The sequence below is a fragment of the Micrasema longulum genome, unplaced genomic scaffold, assembly GCF_059751315.1.
Source record: "Micrasema longulum isolate JH-2025_06_02 unplaced genomic scaffold, ASM5975131v1 h1tg000321l, whole genome shotgun sequence".
Lineage (NCBI taxonomy): Eukaryota > Metazoa > Arthropoda > Insecta > Trichoptera > Brachycentridae > Micrasema > Micrasema longulum.
The window spans coordinates 45,469-59,953 of NW_028277525.1; the positions used below are offsets into that span (position 1 = coordinate 45,469).

At 37.7% G+C, this 14,485-nt stretch overlaps 1 protein-coding gene across 1 annotated transcript in view; it reads left to right on the forward strand.

Moving 5' to 3' along the window:
- Nucleotides 1–14,485, forward strand: part of LOC148282516 (phosphatidylinositol-3,5-bisphosphate 3-phosphatase MTMR4) — a 62,355-nt gene that overhangs the window by 41,212 nt on the left and 6,658 nt on the right. The window contains exons 12-19 of the mRNA XM_088224929.1: nucleotides 42–192; nucleotides 1,356–1,461; nucleotides 1,555–2,447; nucleotides 3,391–3,594; nucleotides 5,530–5,671; nucleotides 7,076–7,301; nucleotides 9,692–9,832; nucleotides 13,120–13,346. Coding sequence (XP_088081055.1) covers nucleotides 42–192; nucleotides 1,356–1,461; nucleotides 1,555–2,447; nucleotides 3,391–3,594; nucleotides 5,530–5,671; nucleotides 7,076–7,301; nucleotides 9,692–9,832; nucleotides 13,120–13,346 — 2,090 coding nt within the window. The remainder of the gene's footprint in view (nucleotides 1–41; nucleotides 193–1,355; nucleotides 1,462–1,554; nucleotides 2,448–3,390; nucleotides 3,595–5,529; nucleotides 5,672–7,075; nucleotides 7,302–9,691; nucleotides 9,833–13,119; nucleotides 13,347–14,485) is intronic.

Below are 14,485 nucleotides of genomic sequence, written 5' to 3' on the forward strand. Positions count from 1 at the left end.
ATTGTACGTTTAGTGAGTAAAACGCTTGTTGTGTTCGTCAGGTTCTGTACCCCGCGCACTCGTCCCGCGCGCTGGTGGTGTGGGCCGCCGTGTACCTGGGGGCGCCCCCCGACACCCCCGCCCCCCTGCAGTCGCCGCCCCCGCCCGCCCCCTCCCCCCACTCGCCGGGCTCCGGCGCCCAACTCAACACAGGTCAGGGGAACAATATTGCAACAATAATTACAGAGAACTTGATAGATATTGTAACAAAGATACTATTCAAATATTGTTTTTACTTGCTCGGTGAAATTAAACAACCAAAATCTGTCTACATAATGTAAAAAAATATACAGTCCGTTTGAATGTTTAATAACCCTATGTCAATGTGTAATGTATAACCAAGTAAACATATAAATTGTTTACTTGGTTCACCGGCAGAAAACACTCATAAGCAAAGGTTTATTAAAGATTTGAATGGGCTTTAGGTATTTGAAAAATGTAAAAAATAAATGTGCAGAAGTATTTAACTAATATAGACAAATTTGTGTCGTCAATTTATATGACTCCTCAAAAAATAGATAAGAACCTTTTTTTTCACCCCTTTTCTATACAAACATTACAATGATTTTACTGCAAATATATAAGTTTGTTAATTGTATTTGTTTTATCGATGACTAATTATGATATAAATGAATAATTCAACTCTCGCGTAATGCCAGTACTCCTATATGGATGCGAATCCTGGCACCTTACCAAAACTCAAAGCACAAAACTTCCGAGTTTTGAGTGCTTGAGGGCATAAGGTAGTTTGATTTCACAACTAACCTTGTACTCTGAGAACGGACACAGCAGCCTCCTAAAACGAGCGTTTTGAGGATGCCGCGTACTCCGCTTAGGAGCGGATGTGGAAAAAAGAATAATTATGATATTTGCATCAGTTTGGCCCAATACTAAAATATATTTTGCAGTATAAAATATTTGAATGATACACTTTCTGCCTTTGCTAAAATAGTCTGATGTTATAGTAGCATTGCTGGGTGTTATTTTTTTAGATGTTGCGATGTCTCTGTTTAAAAAATTCTTAATTAATTTTCTTTTTATCTTAATTTCAGTTGTGTAAGAAAACGGAAGCAACATTAAAATTGTTAAACTAAAAATTGAGACAATAGCAGTTACTCATAATTTGAAGCGTAGAAAAAATACACAAACATCGTGTTAAAATAAATATAAACACAGCGGAAGTGTTTAAAATAAAACATTTGAATAATCAAGAATCATGTTTTGATTTTAAGATTTTATAAAACTAAACAACTAGGAATGAATGAATGGAATAAAAGAAAAGAAAGCAGTGTATTTTATGAATTCATTTGCTCTAGGTGTTATGACCAAAACAAGATCATACGGCGACCTGCTCTCGCTATCTGAGCACGGTAACTTAACGCACAGGAGATCGAGCGACCCGAGCATTACTGCAGACCCCATGTAAGTTATTTTATTATTATTAACAACCTAAAATTTGTAATTATCCGACAATCTCTCCGGTAATGTCTCACTCACACTCGGTTCCTTTTGCAGGAAACTCAGTACTCTCAGCATCTCCGGAACCAACTCGGGAGACAGTCCCGTCAATAACAACGAAGCGGGAGAGCAGCAGCTCATAGACGCGTATTCCGACGAAAGCGTGAGTTCCGACACGGCGCCGGCCGTCAACGGAAACGGCGTCGCCTCCAGTGCTTCGAGTCAAACGAGTTATGTTCAAATGCAAAATATAATTAACAGTTCGTGCCCGGATAGCCTTATAAACACTACGGTTACCAAACAAATCGTCAACGGTTATTCCAAAGTTAACGGTAATGTTCCTATTAGTAACGGAGTGTCGACGGAGAGTGCGGACGTCCCGAGGATAGACTCTAATTTTAACAAAACGGACGACGAAGAAGATGATTTGATCAACGGGAAAATGGAAAACGGCGTCTACGAGAATGGCAACACTTCGATTATGATCGAAGAGAGATCGCTCGCAGAATCTCCGGACCAACTGGACGGAAATGCGGAGTATGCGGAGCGAGCGATCGATTCCATTGCGAATTCGCCGCATTCAGACTTCGAAGAGCGCCCCGCAAGAATCATATCGAGGGAGTGCGTCGAAGTGTTCAAACCTAACTCTATACCTCTCACTCCGACCGAAGAGACTGTGTTTTTAGACAATAATCTTTCTGACTCTGCGGAACTGAGCGGGCGGACGAGAAACGAAAGCCTCACGTGGAGAAGCATATCGGAGTGCAGTCAGCAGACGGATTCAAGCAGCGGCTGTGTGGACTTGGGAGCGGAGTTCATCCACGCCGCCACTCCTCCCGGCCTGGACGTGCTGGTTCAGAGGAGCGGGAGCATGAGGCGCCCCCGACTAGACTCGGTACAGAATGGAGGGCTCAACGATACAGCTGCCATTTTACTGGAAACGGAAATCGGTGAGGAATTTTTTTTTCTATTTAGCTTAAAAATATATGCATTCATGCTTTTATAGATTAAAAAAAGTCTCTTGTTAATGCTGACGCTAAAATGCAAAATGCTAAAATCTGTTGTTACAAGACAAGATAGCAGAAGACATGATTTTTCAAGAACTACGTTGAATATTTGCATGTTGAAACTGGTCGATAATAATTGTGTAAGCTCTTATTTTGATACAGGCGCTCCTAGTGAGATTTTTATTGATTACAGTGATGTTTCACAGCATATTTTTTTATGTGTTTTTACTTTTATTTTTTTGTTATTAGTTTTTACTCATATTTTTACAGAAGAATTGTTCTTACGAAACTTTGAAAATTGTTAAAATTTCAAGAAAATCAGATATTTTGCACGGTAATATATGTATCGTTCACTACATGTTTTTACAAGTTATTGAGCAAATGTCATACCAATTGTTTAGTTTTTAATTTCTGTCTTTCCTAAAATAAGTAATAATGAACAAGTTCAATATACAATAGAGTATGAAATACTTTTTTTGGCCGTACATATATTAGGTGATCTCAAATGTGACCACTTTTGCCATTTATGCTTTGAAGGGATAAATGTAAAAAAATGCAAGTGCATTTTGACTGTCGGCCTCGCGGTGTAATGGTCAGCGCATTTGCCTACCATGGATGAGGTCTCGGGTTCGATTCCCGACAGGGGTGATATGAAATATTTATTTAAAAGGGTGTTTTCACACTAGAATATTTCATAGTCCCTGGACTGGTACCTGTAGCGTAAGACTGATCATCTTACCTTCATGCAACAAAAATGATCAAGATACCCCGCGATTGGTTACCAATTCAGTGCCCTATGCACCATTAGGAGCGGAAAGGGAATGATGATGCATTTTGGCTTATTTTTTCATAACACGCTACTTACTATTGATCACGTAATTTGCAGGTAAACTAATATCCGCCGAGTCTGCGGCCAAGCGGCTGTTGGAGCAGCCTCCCAGCGCAGGTAGCAGCCCCCCCGGTCACCGCAGGCAGCGCTCAGACGGGGCCCCCGGGGAGTACTTCTCTCCCGAGGAGGGGCTCGCCTGCTCGGACATGACGCTGTGTCCCAACTCCCCGCTGCGGGCGTGCCGAGCCTACTCTGCCGGAGGTAACTCATAATGAACTGCTATCTGCCGAGAAACAGAACTCTTCTGGTTTCGATTCCCGAGATTGGTTCGCAGTCTCCTTCCCAATATCGCCTTCTGCGGTCATTCTCCGTTCCGGACGTCAGGCAACTGTGCGCAGAGGTTGGAGCCAATATAATACTAGCTATGAAACGCATCTCAAAAAGAGACGGTTTTTCATGACGCCTAAAAGGGCAACAGTGCTTTCTGCTGGATGGCTACTCTCAGTCTCAGATAAAAATACTGAATGAGAAGCCTTTGGGGCATTCGCCTATCATGCTCGAGGCCGTAGGTTCAATTCCTGGGAAGGTCAAGATGAAATTTTGTCTTTAAAATTTATTTATTTATCAAAAACATACAAAAATTAAAACACTAATTATCAAGTCCTACGTTCGTCAGCAGGTGCTTATAGTTAAGTTCTAATATAGAAAAGTTGATGCATGCCACGGATTGGAGATTCTTACTAGATGTCGAAAATAAAATATAAAAAATAAGGAATAATTTAAAAAAATATATATTTAAAGATGACAACTATGAAGTTCCGCATAAATAAATTGTCTATGTTTTTATAAATGTATGTATGTGTATGCGCATGGATGTATGTACGTGTGTGTGTGTATATATGTGAATATATGTGTATATATGTGTATGTCTGTATGTATATGTATCAAAATGAGTATACGAATAAGTTTATATCTTGTTTGTCTGTGCTCTATATTAATTTGTCAACTATTATAATATATTAAAATGTAATTGCCTAGCTTGGAGCGGGGTATGTACGCTGGGCAAAGTGACATGGAATTGTATTTTGATAAAGAGTGTAAATAAATAAATATACATTATCTTATTTCTTAAATTCTATAACATATTAAAATTCTTATTACTATGGAAAAAAAAAGAAAATATGTATTCCCATGTGCATCGAAAATATGTTACATGTAGAAAAATAAAAATTTGTCCAAATAAAAAAGAAAAACACAAAAAAAATCAACATGAAAAACCATGTTTTAAAAGCCAGAATTTCAGCATACGTCTTTCTCTTGAGCCTGATAAGTTTTTTTTGTTTTTTTATATTTAATGGGAGCGTATTATACATATCGTACTCTAGTGTTCTTTTCCCATATTTATTATTGAATTTAGGGAGAGCTAGTCCATTTACACTAGTGAACCGAGTATTATATACATGCACCAATTTATTTCGGTATTCAGATAGAGACGCATGCTGAGAAACCAGCTTGGACCATAATGAAGTTACTACTACTACTACTACCATCACGCCATTTCACCCCGTAGGGGTAGGCAGAGAGAATGCATACATCTTGTCATACATGCCCTTCGGTTCTGTCTGCTTTTGACATGACCAGACTTAAGATTTTGGTTTATCTGATCATGCCACGTCTTCCTCAGTCGTTCTCGTCTCACTTTGCCGTTCATTTTCGCCATATATACTCGTTTCACCATTCTTTCGTCATCCATTCGTTCTACGTGACCAAACCATCTCGGAGACCCTTTCTTAATCTTATCAATTACACTTGACTCAGATTTACACTCTCGCCTGATTTCATCATTCGTAACCCTGTCATGCATTGATTTCCCACTCATTCGTCTAAGAGATCGCATTTCAACCGCATAACGAAGTTTTAACGGATAAAATATTTATACATTTATGGAATTTCAGGAATGTCGTGTCGCTAGCAGTACAATTTAAAAAAAATAAATAATTGAACTTCTACACTGATATATTTCATGTTCCTGGACTGGCACCTGAAGCGTAAGGCTGATAACCTTACCTCCTTGTAACAGATGATCGGTATACCAACACAGTTCCCCGTGGCAAGAGGGCAACATTTATTTCATAGAAGCATTTATTTTAGTTGGTAATAATCCAAATGACCAAATGGAGTGTTTCCTTTCCCTAGCTAACGGCATGGGCAGATGGCACGGGCGCTCCGTGTCTGTGCCGTGCGCGCAGGACGCCCCCGGCGCGGACTGGAGAGGGGATAACTGCCGACTGTGCTACTGCAACTGCGCCCACCAGGCGTGCAAGAAGTCTCAGCAAGGGTAACAGTCAAACATATTTCTAGATTCTATACATTCTTTCAATTCAATTACTACAACTGGGTAACTTTAAAATCACCTTTTTTTAGTCACCCACTAAAAATGCATGTTTTTATCTTCCCCCATGAATGCTGTAAATAGACAAGTTATGCATTCAAATTATCAGTACAGCAGAACTCCGATTATCAGGAAAAGTGATAATAATACAGATTCAAATAAATATTTATGTTTTGAGTATGTCCAAATGCTTGCAGACTGGCTGGATTTTCTCCCTAGGGAGTTAGTTCTCAATATTTAAATTTGTTGCAACCAGTCAGCAAGCATTTGGACATTTATTTATTTATTTTATTTTATTCAGAAAACATACAGTCATACATAATACGACAATTTTTTAACATAAAAAGACCAATTAAGTTTTCATAAATTATGCAAAAGATATAAACATTAAATGTGACAAAAAAATTAAAAATAAATAAGAATTTCAAGTGAGAAAATAATAATTGTTGACATTTGCGTTTTCCATGGAGGTAATAAATTAAAATAAATTAAAATACCGAATGTACACTCCGAGCCATCCACGCACAGACATGAACGCACATATAAAATATACACAAACATATACATTAGATGCGGCACATATACATAGCATAAACCACTCAAGATGCACATTCAGCAACTATCCCAAATAATGCATGCGTGACATGCTCAGAACATTGTTGAATTGACTACCTTGTAAAAGAAGATGTATAAAAAATTGGAAAATTGTTTTCAGGCGTTGCCTAGTAGGTGAATTGGTTCAGCCGGATGAATCTCACCCACACGATAAAGGTTTCACCTCTTTTACTTCACAAAAGTCAACAGATGGAAGAGTTGAGAAAATGTGGATGTTCAAACATAGGCAGAATGGTGAATGTTACACAGTGTGTAAAGTGGCCACTTAAACCAGCCAATGACACGTTATTAGCCCTGTAATTATTGCCTAGACTCCCATATTCTCCTTCTAAAAAATGTTTTCCCTCTCTGTTGCAAAAAATTGAAATATTTATGTATTTATAAAGCGCTTTTGAGGGATTATGTTATAAAAATGGCGCTGTATAAATTATCCTAAATAAAAGACATATTTTATTGAGAATGAAACTGAATTATTTTATTCGGGTGCAGCAGTTTTATAGAACCTGTAAATCCATGGTAAACCAGAGCTCCTTCTCCCGACTCTGGAAGTCGACTGACAGGTCGCAACTTGTTCAAACTTGACACTGACTATCTCGATGGATCAGTCTATCGGACTTATTTCAAATGGCCGTAGCGTCGCAGTTGCCGATACACAAAATTCATTCGCTTTATTTTTTGGTCAGTCCTCGTTTGTTATTTTTAGAGGCACTCATTTTCGACTCGTTTGTCCCACAGCAAGCAGCCGCAGAACGGCGGCGGCGGCGGCGGGCGGCGGCAGGGCTCCGCGCTGGACCCGGTGGACGGGCTGGTGTGCCCCCAGAGCCCCGTGCAGCAGCGCCTGCAGCAGCTCATCCAGGAGCACCGGCTGCGCGAGGAGCTGCTCATGCGCGAGCTGCACGCGGCGCGCGTCGAGCTCCTGCAGCGGGCCTGCCGCGGAGCGCGACTCACTCCCGACCACACTGTGAGTACGATTGGGTCTTTTTGGTTTGTTACATCGTTGAGCGAGGATAGTGTCTGTGAGTCCGAAGTCTGTGATACTACACAGAAGATTTACTGAATAAAAAAACTGAAGAAATATCTTCTAGATACTTTATAGTGCCTGTTAGTGAATAAATTTTCACAATAGAAGTAAAATAAACCTGTCATAAAAAAAAATATGTGTCCCACTGAAAAGTCTTTAGACTTAGTGGGTAAGAAGTTGTTGTATGTACTTTAAATGAGGAATTCCAGCCCAACCCGGAATTAAATTTAAAAAATGTTTTCGTGTACACGTGAATATTTAATATTTTGGAGTAGGATGAAATATCTCAAAAACGCACGCAAAAATAAATAAAAAAATGTTAAAATAGTATTCATTTTAAAATCGTAAATAATGACGTCACTCCTTATATCTACGTGTAGTATTTCCGGTTTCCGTTTTAAAGCCCCCGCACCTTGTAAGAAATGTTTTGACCATAGAAAAAAAGAGTATAATTTGACTTTCAACCAGAGATTATGTCAACTTTCTTGGTTTTTCTAAATCAAAACGTTCGTAAAAACAACCATAACATAGAAATGAGCAAATTACGAGCAACTAAATGAAGCAATATTCCATAGATTCTTGTCAGGTCAGTGAAAGTAAGAACGTCAACCGTTTCATGACGTCACTACTGAAAAGTGACACACTGATTACAGTCATTTGGCGCGGTATTTGATAAATGTAACTTTAACAAATCATATCTTTGTAAATAACGCACAAAAAAATAAAATATACATATATTTTTGCTTAGTTAAATAGTACACTAATAGAAAAAAATAAATTAGAAAACAGTGGAATTCCTCATTATTAAATAAACGCTGCTCTGCAGCACTGAAACTGATCACCCCACTTTGAACATGCTTACTGACAATATTAGTAATCTTATTGTTTAAAAGGCCTCTTCCAAACGTTCCACTCCTATCTTTTTTGTGGCCTTCCAACACCTCTTTTGTTTACCCATTTACCCACGGTCTCCACTTCATAATTTTACATCGGTAATAATGTCTATGATTTAGTTACATACGATGTAAGTGCGTATAGAATTTTTAAAAAGTACAAACGAAAGCAATGACGGATTTGGTATTCCAATGGGCGGGCTGTCACTACGTTTGTCGCCCATTTACAACTGCATGAGGCGTAGCTATGTTAATTGGCAACAAAACATAATATCCACATATTCTGGCAAGCTCATCCCACGATAGTCTCAATTTTTTCATTGTTATTATTTTTAAATAAGCAAAAAGTTACAACGGTAACGGTATATTTATTGTTGAAATGTTTTTTCAGGTGAATGATAACCTCATCTTCACTCTCTGAATCTTTTTGATCATTTGTGCTTTCCGCCATCTTTAAAAAAAAGTGATTTTTGTTTTCTTTCTATTCCTTAAATGGTCGTTGTAGATTTTCTGGTATGGAAACAGGTCATTTTTCTTCTCCATTTTGAATTTTTGGCTGCTTTCAGTGGATAGGTTTGCATTTAAAAAAAGATTCTATATTTTTTTTTATAGGTGTCGCGTAATTTCTTCAAAGTCATTCTTTTATTTCACAATCTTCACCACTATTCTTCTCCTCGAAATCTTATGAAATTTAAACGTCCGAAGCTATTTCCATCACATCTGCTTCGCCGATTTCATCTTGCATCGAAAAATTTTGAACGTCCTTAATGCTCATATTGTTAATCTGTCGACTCGGATCCATTTCGCAAGTTCTATTTCAATTTTCTATGCCACAACAATTTCATTTTCTGATGATTTGCGGTCGTTTTCTGCTTCAATTGACGATTGCCAAATACATCATGTACTGAACCGTGTTGTGGGGAAGGGTTTCCGCAAAACTTTAATAGTGTTTGTTACGTTAAAGAAGGGTTATCTGTATACCAAATCCGGGGTCTTCACTTACAAGTTACGATCATCGAAGTACACTACATTACAACTGTTCTATATTGCGTTCTTATGATTTACCCAAATATTTAATTTTGAGGGCCATTTTCAACGAGTTGTAAATAACTCACTATTAGAAAATGGAATCGAGTTGGGGTAGAGTGGGATTCGAACCACGGACCTTTGGTCCGTGAGTCCGAGACACTAGCCACAGGACCACAACCCGATTTCAATTACTTATATTATATTATTAAACCTGATATTTATTGTATAAGTTTACAAAATGTAAAGAAATGCGAAGCCAGTACTTTTGGTCGGGAGCCACGTGTGATCGAAATGAACACATGACACCTGGCAAAAGTGTAAAATTGTATTTTACGGTGCCATTTTACTATGCACAAAAAATCCCCATGTTTGTTGGTAAGGTTGACTGATTTGCGGGATTATTTCCAGGAGAATACTAAAGATAGTGTCTCCGACGGGAATACTCCCTGTGCCGAGTGGACGGACCGGGACATAGAGGAGAGGATAGCCGCGGAAGACGCGTACTTTGAGGAAAAGTTTATGAAACAGTCGGCACTCGACATGTACTGGGTCAGTTTGCACAAAGGGAATGTCGTTTATCATGCGGAAACTAATTCAAACATCCACCATTTTATTGTGTTGCATCGTACTGTATGCTATTTTACAAATAATATTATCATTATTCTCTCATCGCATAGGGCACTGCATTGATACTCCAATACCCTGCGATCATTTGTTATAGACTTTTTTAAATATTGGCAAGTGTATTATTTTCTGTTAATTCAAAATCAAAAAGGGTCCCGAGTATTCGTGAAATCTACAATATTTTGACTAAACCCAAATGTTTGTAGACGTGGGCATATCGACGGCAGAAAGGCTAATTGGCAAATCCGCTGTTTTTAGAACACTTAAGAATGTAATTTGACATTTTTTTATTGACCTAGCCAGACCGAAGGGGGGATTTGAATCCCTCATAGATCGATTTGGTCAATTTCACTTTATGTACATAAGCATTCGGCAAACTAACAAAAATGAATAAATTACATGAATGAGTTAAATATGTGCGCGCGAAAACATGAATAAATTATTGCACCGTCATAAACACTTCCAACGTTTTATACAAGTAGGCGCTGGGGTCGTTTGGTTCCCTTGTTCGGATCATGTGTAATTTTTGGATGCTTAGTGAGGGAAAGGTTAAAGATCCATCAAAATTCAAAAATTCTTGGGTACGTCAATTAGACTTTCTGCCATCAATATGTCGCAACAGAGATGGACAACGGTATATGGGGTAACATCGTTACATTGTTTTATTCCAATATAGCATGGAATTATCATAATATAATCCTAATATATGGAATATCTTTAATCCCCGTGGTAACTGCTATAGGTTGTATGTCAAAAGATCAATTTTTTATAAAATTGTAGTTATTTACTAAAGAAAAAAAATGCTGTGTTTTTAACCACTTAATATTAATTTCATTACCTACTGGCTTCAAAACTACGCAAGCCTCCTTACCGGAATATAGTCCTTAAAATATAGCTTGATTATAATGACATTTGTGAGGAAAAGCGACGACATAACTTTGTAGTAACGTCTAAGGTGTTATTTATATTGACACGAAAAATCATTAATTAATTTTTTAAATACAATGCTTGACAAATAAATCAACATAAATAAACAAAATCAGCTTTAAAACTAAAATAAACCTAATTATCAACGACGTTCTTACAAGGTTACATCATTTTGCAAAAACGTTAGAGATGGACAAATTGATCGAATAAAAAAATCATTCATTTGATGTTGTTCATGAAGAAAATATAAATGTCTTATTTTTTGGTGAGTAATTGTCTTAAACACACTAAAATAGGCTTGTTTTTGCGTTTTTATATCAATTTTCGGAAACAGAGTTTCATGACTGCATGAATAAACTAATAAAATCGATTTGATCAGTGATCAGTAATTTCCCATCACTAATGACTAATGACATCAGTTTGACAGCTGTCATTCTAATAAAGCTGTATTTTAAGGACTATGGTAAAACTATACCTTGATAAGGAAGCTCGGTGTAGCTTCACCCGGTCAATAATTCAATAAATATTAAGTGGCAATCTAGCGAAATAAGACCAACAAGTATATTAAAAAGCTAATGAAAGTGTGAAGTGATGTTTACTCGCTAGTTTGTCAAAAAAAATAATATATAAAATAATTTGGGTGCTGGCGTTCTTACAGCTTTTTTATTATGGTAACACTTCAAAAATACTAGTACCGAAATAGATTATCATGACAACCTATCACAAAACAATCCATTTGTAGTTTGGTGTTGCTATCGTTTATTTATGCTGTTTTCTATTGTTTTTTGTCAGATTATACATATTAGAGCATGCTTGAAATAATTGAACTAACAAACATGTCCCTGATATAAATATATGTCCACGCGGAGTGAAGAAAACTCGGGCAGAGTATATGAAATGAAACCACTACCATGATGAGCATTTTGAGTCAATGGCTTCTTTCATGTGAAAATTCTAAAAAAAAATATCAAGTTAAGTCCAACTTGTGGTGTATCGTTCGCCTACCACGCTTGAGGTCCCGGGTTTGAAAAATCAATAGAAAATTTGAAAATACTTTGTAAATTTATGTGTGCTGAGCACCAATCACTTTCTCATGAAGGCCATTCCATCGTTCCACAACTCGGTTGGTCGGGAAGTTCTCCCGAGGTTGCATGAGAATGAGGTAGTGTTTAATTTCAACGGATTACCTCTGGGATGTGTAATGTCACCATGGTTGTTTGATCGATACATGGACAACTGTATGAAAGAGATAGAATGTATGGGTATTGGAACAAAAATTGATAATTTTTCAGTCAGCTGCTTGTTGTATGCTGATGATGCAGTTCTGTTAGCAAGCAGCAAGGACGATGTGCAACAAATAGTCTCTAGAATGTATGATGTATGCCTGGAGAGCGAATTGGCGATGAACGAAAGTAAGTCAAAAGTGATGGTATTTGAAAGGGGAAGTGAGGTTACTGACTGCATAATAAATGTAAACAACAAATGTCTCGACCAAGTAGAAGAATGTGTGTATCTGGGAAGCGTGTTTTCAAGAGATGGAAGAGTAGAAAAAGATGTTGAAAGGAGAGTGAATGCAGGCAACAAAATGAACATAGCACTAAGCACAGTAATTGCTAATAAAAATATGTCAATCGAAGCTAAGCTGGCAGTGCACAACGGATTTTTAGTCCCAACACTTATGTATGGAAGTGAAACATGGAACTGGCAGAGGAAGGATGAAAGTCGAGCAAACCGGTTGAAATGCGATCTCCTAGACGAATGTGTGGGAAATCAATGTATGACAGGGTTACGAATGATGAAATCAGGCGAGAGTGTAAATCTGAGTCAAGTATAATTGATAAGATTAAGAAAGGGTCTCTGAGATGGTTCGGTCACGTAGAACGAATGGACGACACATCCTTTTTTCTACAAAACACTCAGTTTACCCTGAAGATGGCTCCTGCAATGGTAGCCGAAATGTCGGAACAAATCCAACACGCACGGTATCACCCAAAAAAGAAACATATTGATAACAGTGACCTTGAAAACCTTCGCACTCTGCTTGTACTTGATTTCCATCATAATATTGTATATTAAGAGCGATGTAGAATCTAAATATTACGAATCGTTAGATTAATGTTAAAAAAATATATATAGTTTATTTTTGTACCGCGTTATTTTTGAAACTGTGTTTTCCCACGTTCCGCTTACACTCTTTAGAGGTTCCGGCGTATATTCTCAACATTGTTCCTGGTCTGTGGAACGGCTCTCGTGCGATATGACAATAACCCGCGTGTGTCTTGCAGGACTACTATCCGCCGTCAGAGGCGTCCACCGTGGGCGGGGACACGGGGCCGGGGCCGGGGCCGGGGGAGGGCGCGTCCTCGTCGCGGGCCGGCTGCCTGTCCGCGGGGGCCGCGGGAGGCTCGGGCGCGAGCGGCGCGGGCGTGCTGTGGGTGCCGGACCACGCCGTGTCGCGCTGCACGCGCTGCCACATGCACTTCTGGCTCGGGAAGAGAAAGCACCACTGCAGGTGAGACGAGTACTATTGTATCCTTAATTGCTTTCCTTCCTTATCCTTATTTCCTCTATATTTTGTTTTATAATAGAAATAATAATGTAAGATTGACAAAATGTGTACTGGTTTTTTTTAAATGAACGCTTCTCACGCCCCCCCACCCTGTATAAATAATACTAACTATAGTCCTTAAAATGTAGCTTGATTAGAATGACAGCTGTCAAAATAATTTCATTAGTGATGGGAAATTACTGATCACTAATCAAATCGATTTTATCAGTTTTTTCATGCAATCGTGAAACTCTGTTTCCGAAAATTGATATAAAAAATGCAAAAACAAGCCTATTATAGTGTGTTTAACATAATTATTCACCAAAAAATAAGACATTTATACTTTTTTCATGAACAACATCAAATGAATTATTTTTTTATTTGATCAATTTGTCTCATCTCTAACGTTTTTGCAAAATGATGTAACCTTGTAAGAACGTCGTTAATAATTATTTCATTAAAATTTTTTAACGATTCTTGATGGAATTCCATTGTAATTATGTAATAACTTATATTTACATTTAAGTTATTAATTTAAAAAATACTTGGTACACTTCCACTTATTTATTTTGACCAATTAGCGCTTTCACCCTCTAATGGGCATCTTCAGACTGGGAAAGCGCTAATTGGTCAAAATAAATAAACGGAAATGTACCAAGTATTTTTTAAATTAATAACTTATATGTAAATATAAGTTATTACATCGTTAATAATTAGGTTTATTTAATATTTTTTTCATTTTTAAAGCTGATTTTATATATTAATGTTGATTTATGTGTCAAGCATTGTATTACAAAAATAAATTATCACGCCAGATACGAATGATTTTTCATTTGTCAATATAAATAACTTCTTTGACGTTACTACAAAGTTATATCGTCACTTTTTATGACAAATGTCATTCTAATCAAGCTATATTTTAAGGACTATAACTTATCTGCTAAACACATGTTTATGACCTAGGTCATTACTATCGTTGATCAAACTAACAGGCATAAGTATAAAAACTGAAAAATTCTCTTCAAGCGTTGACGATGGAAGAGTTGGGGAAATGAGGATGTGCAACCCATTGCAGCACAAAGCCGGCGAATCGCCGGCCAAGG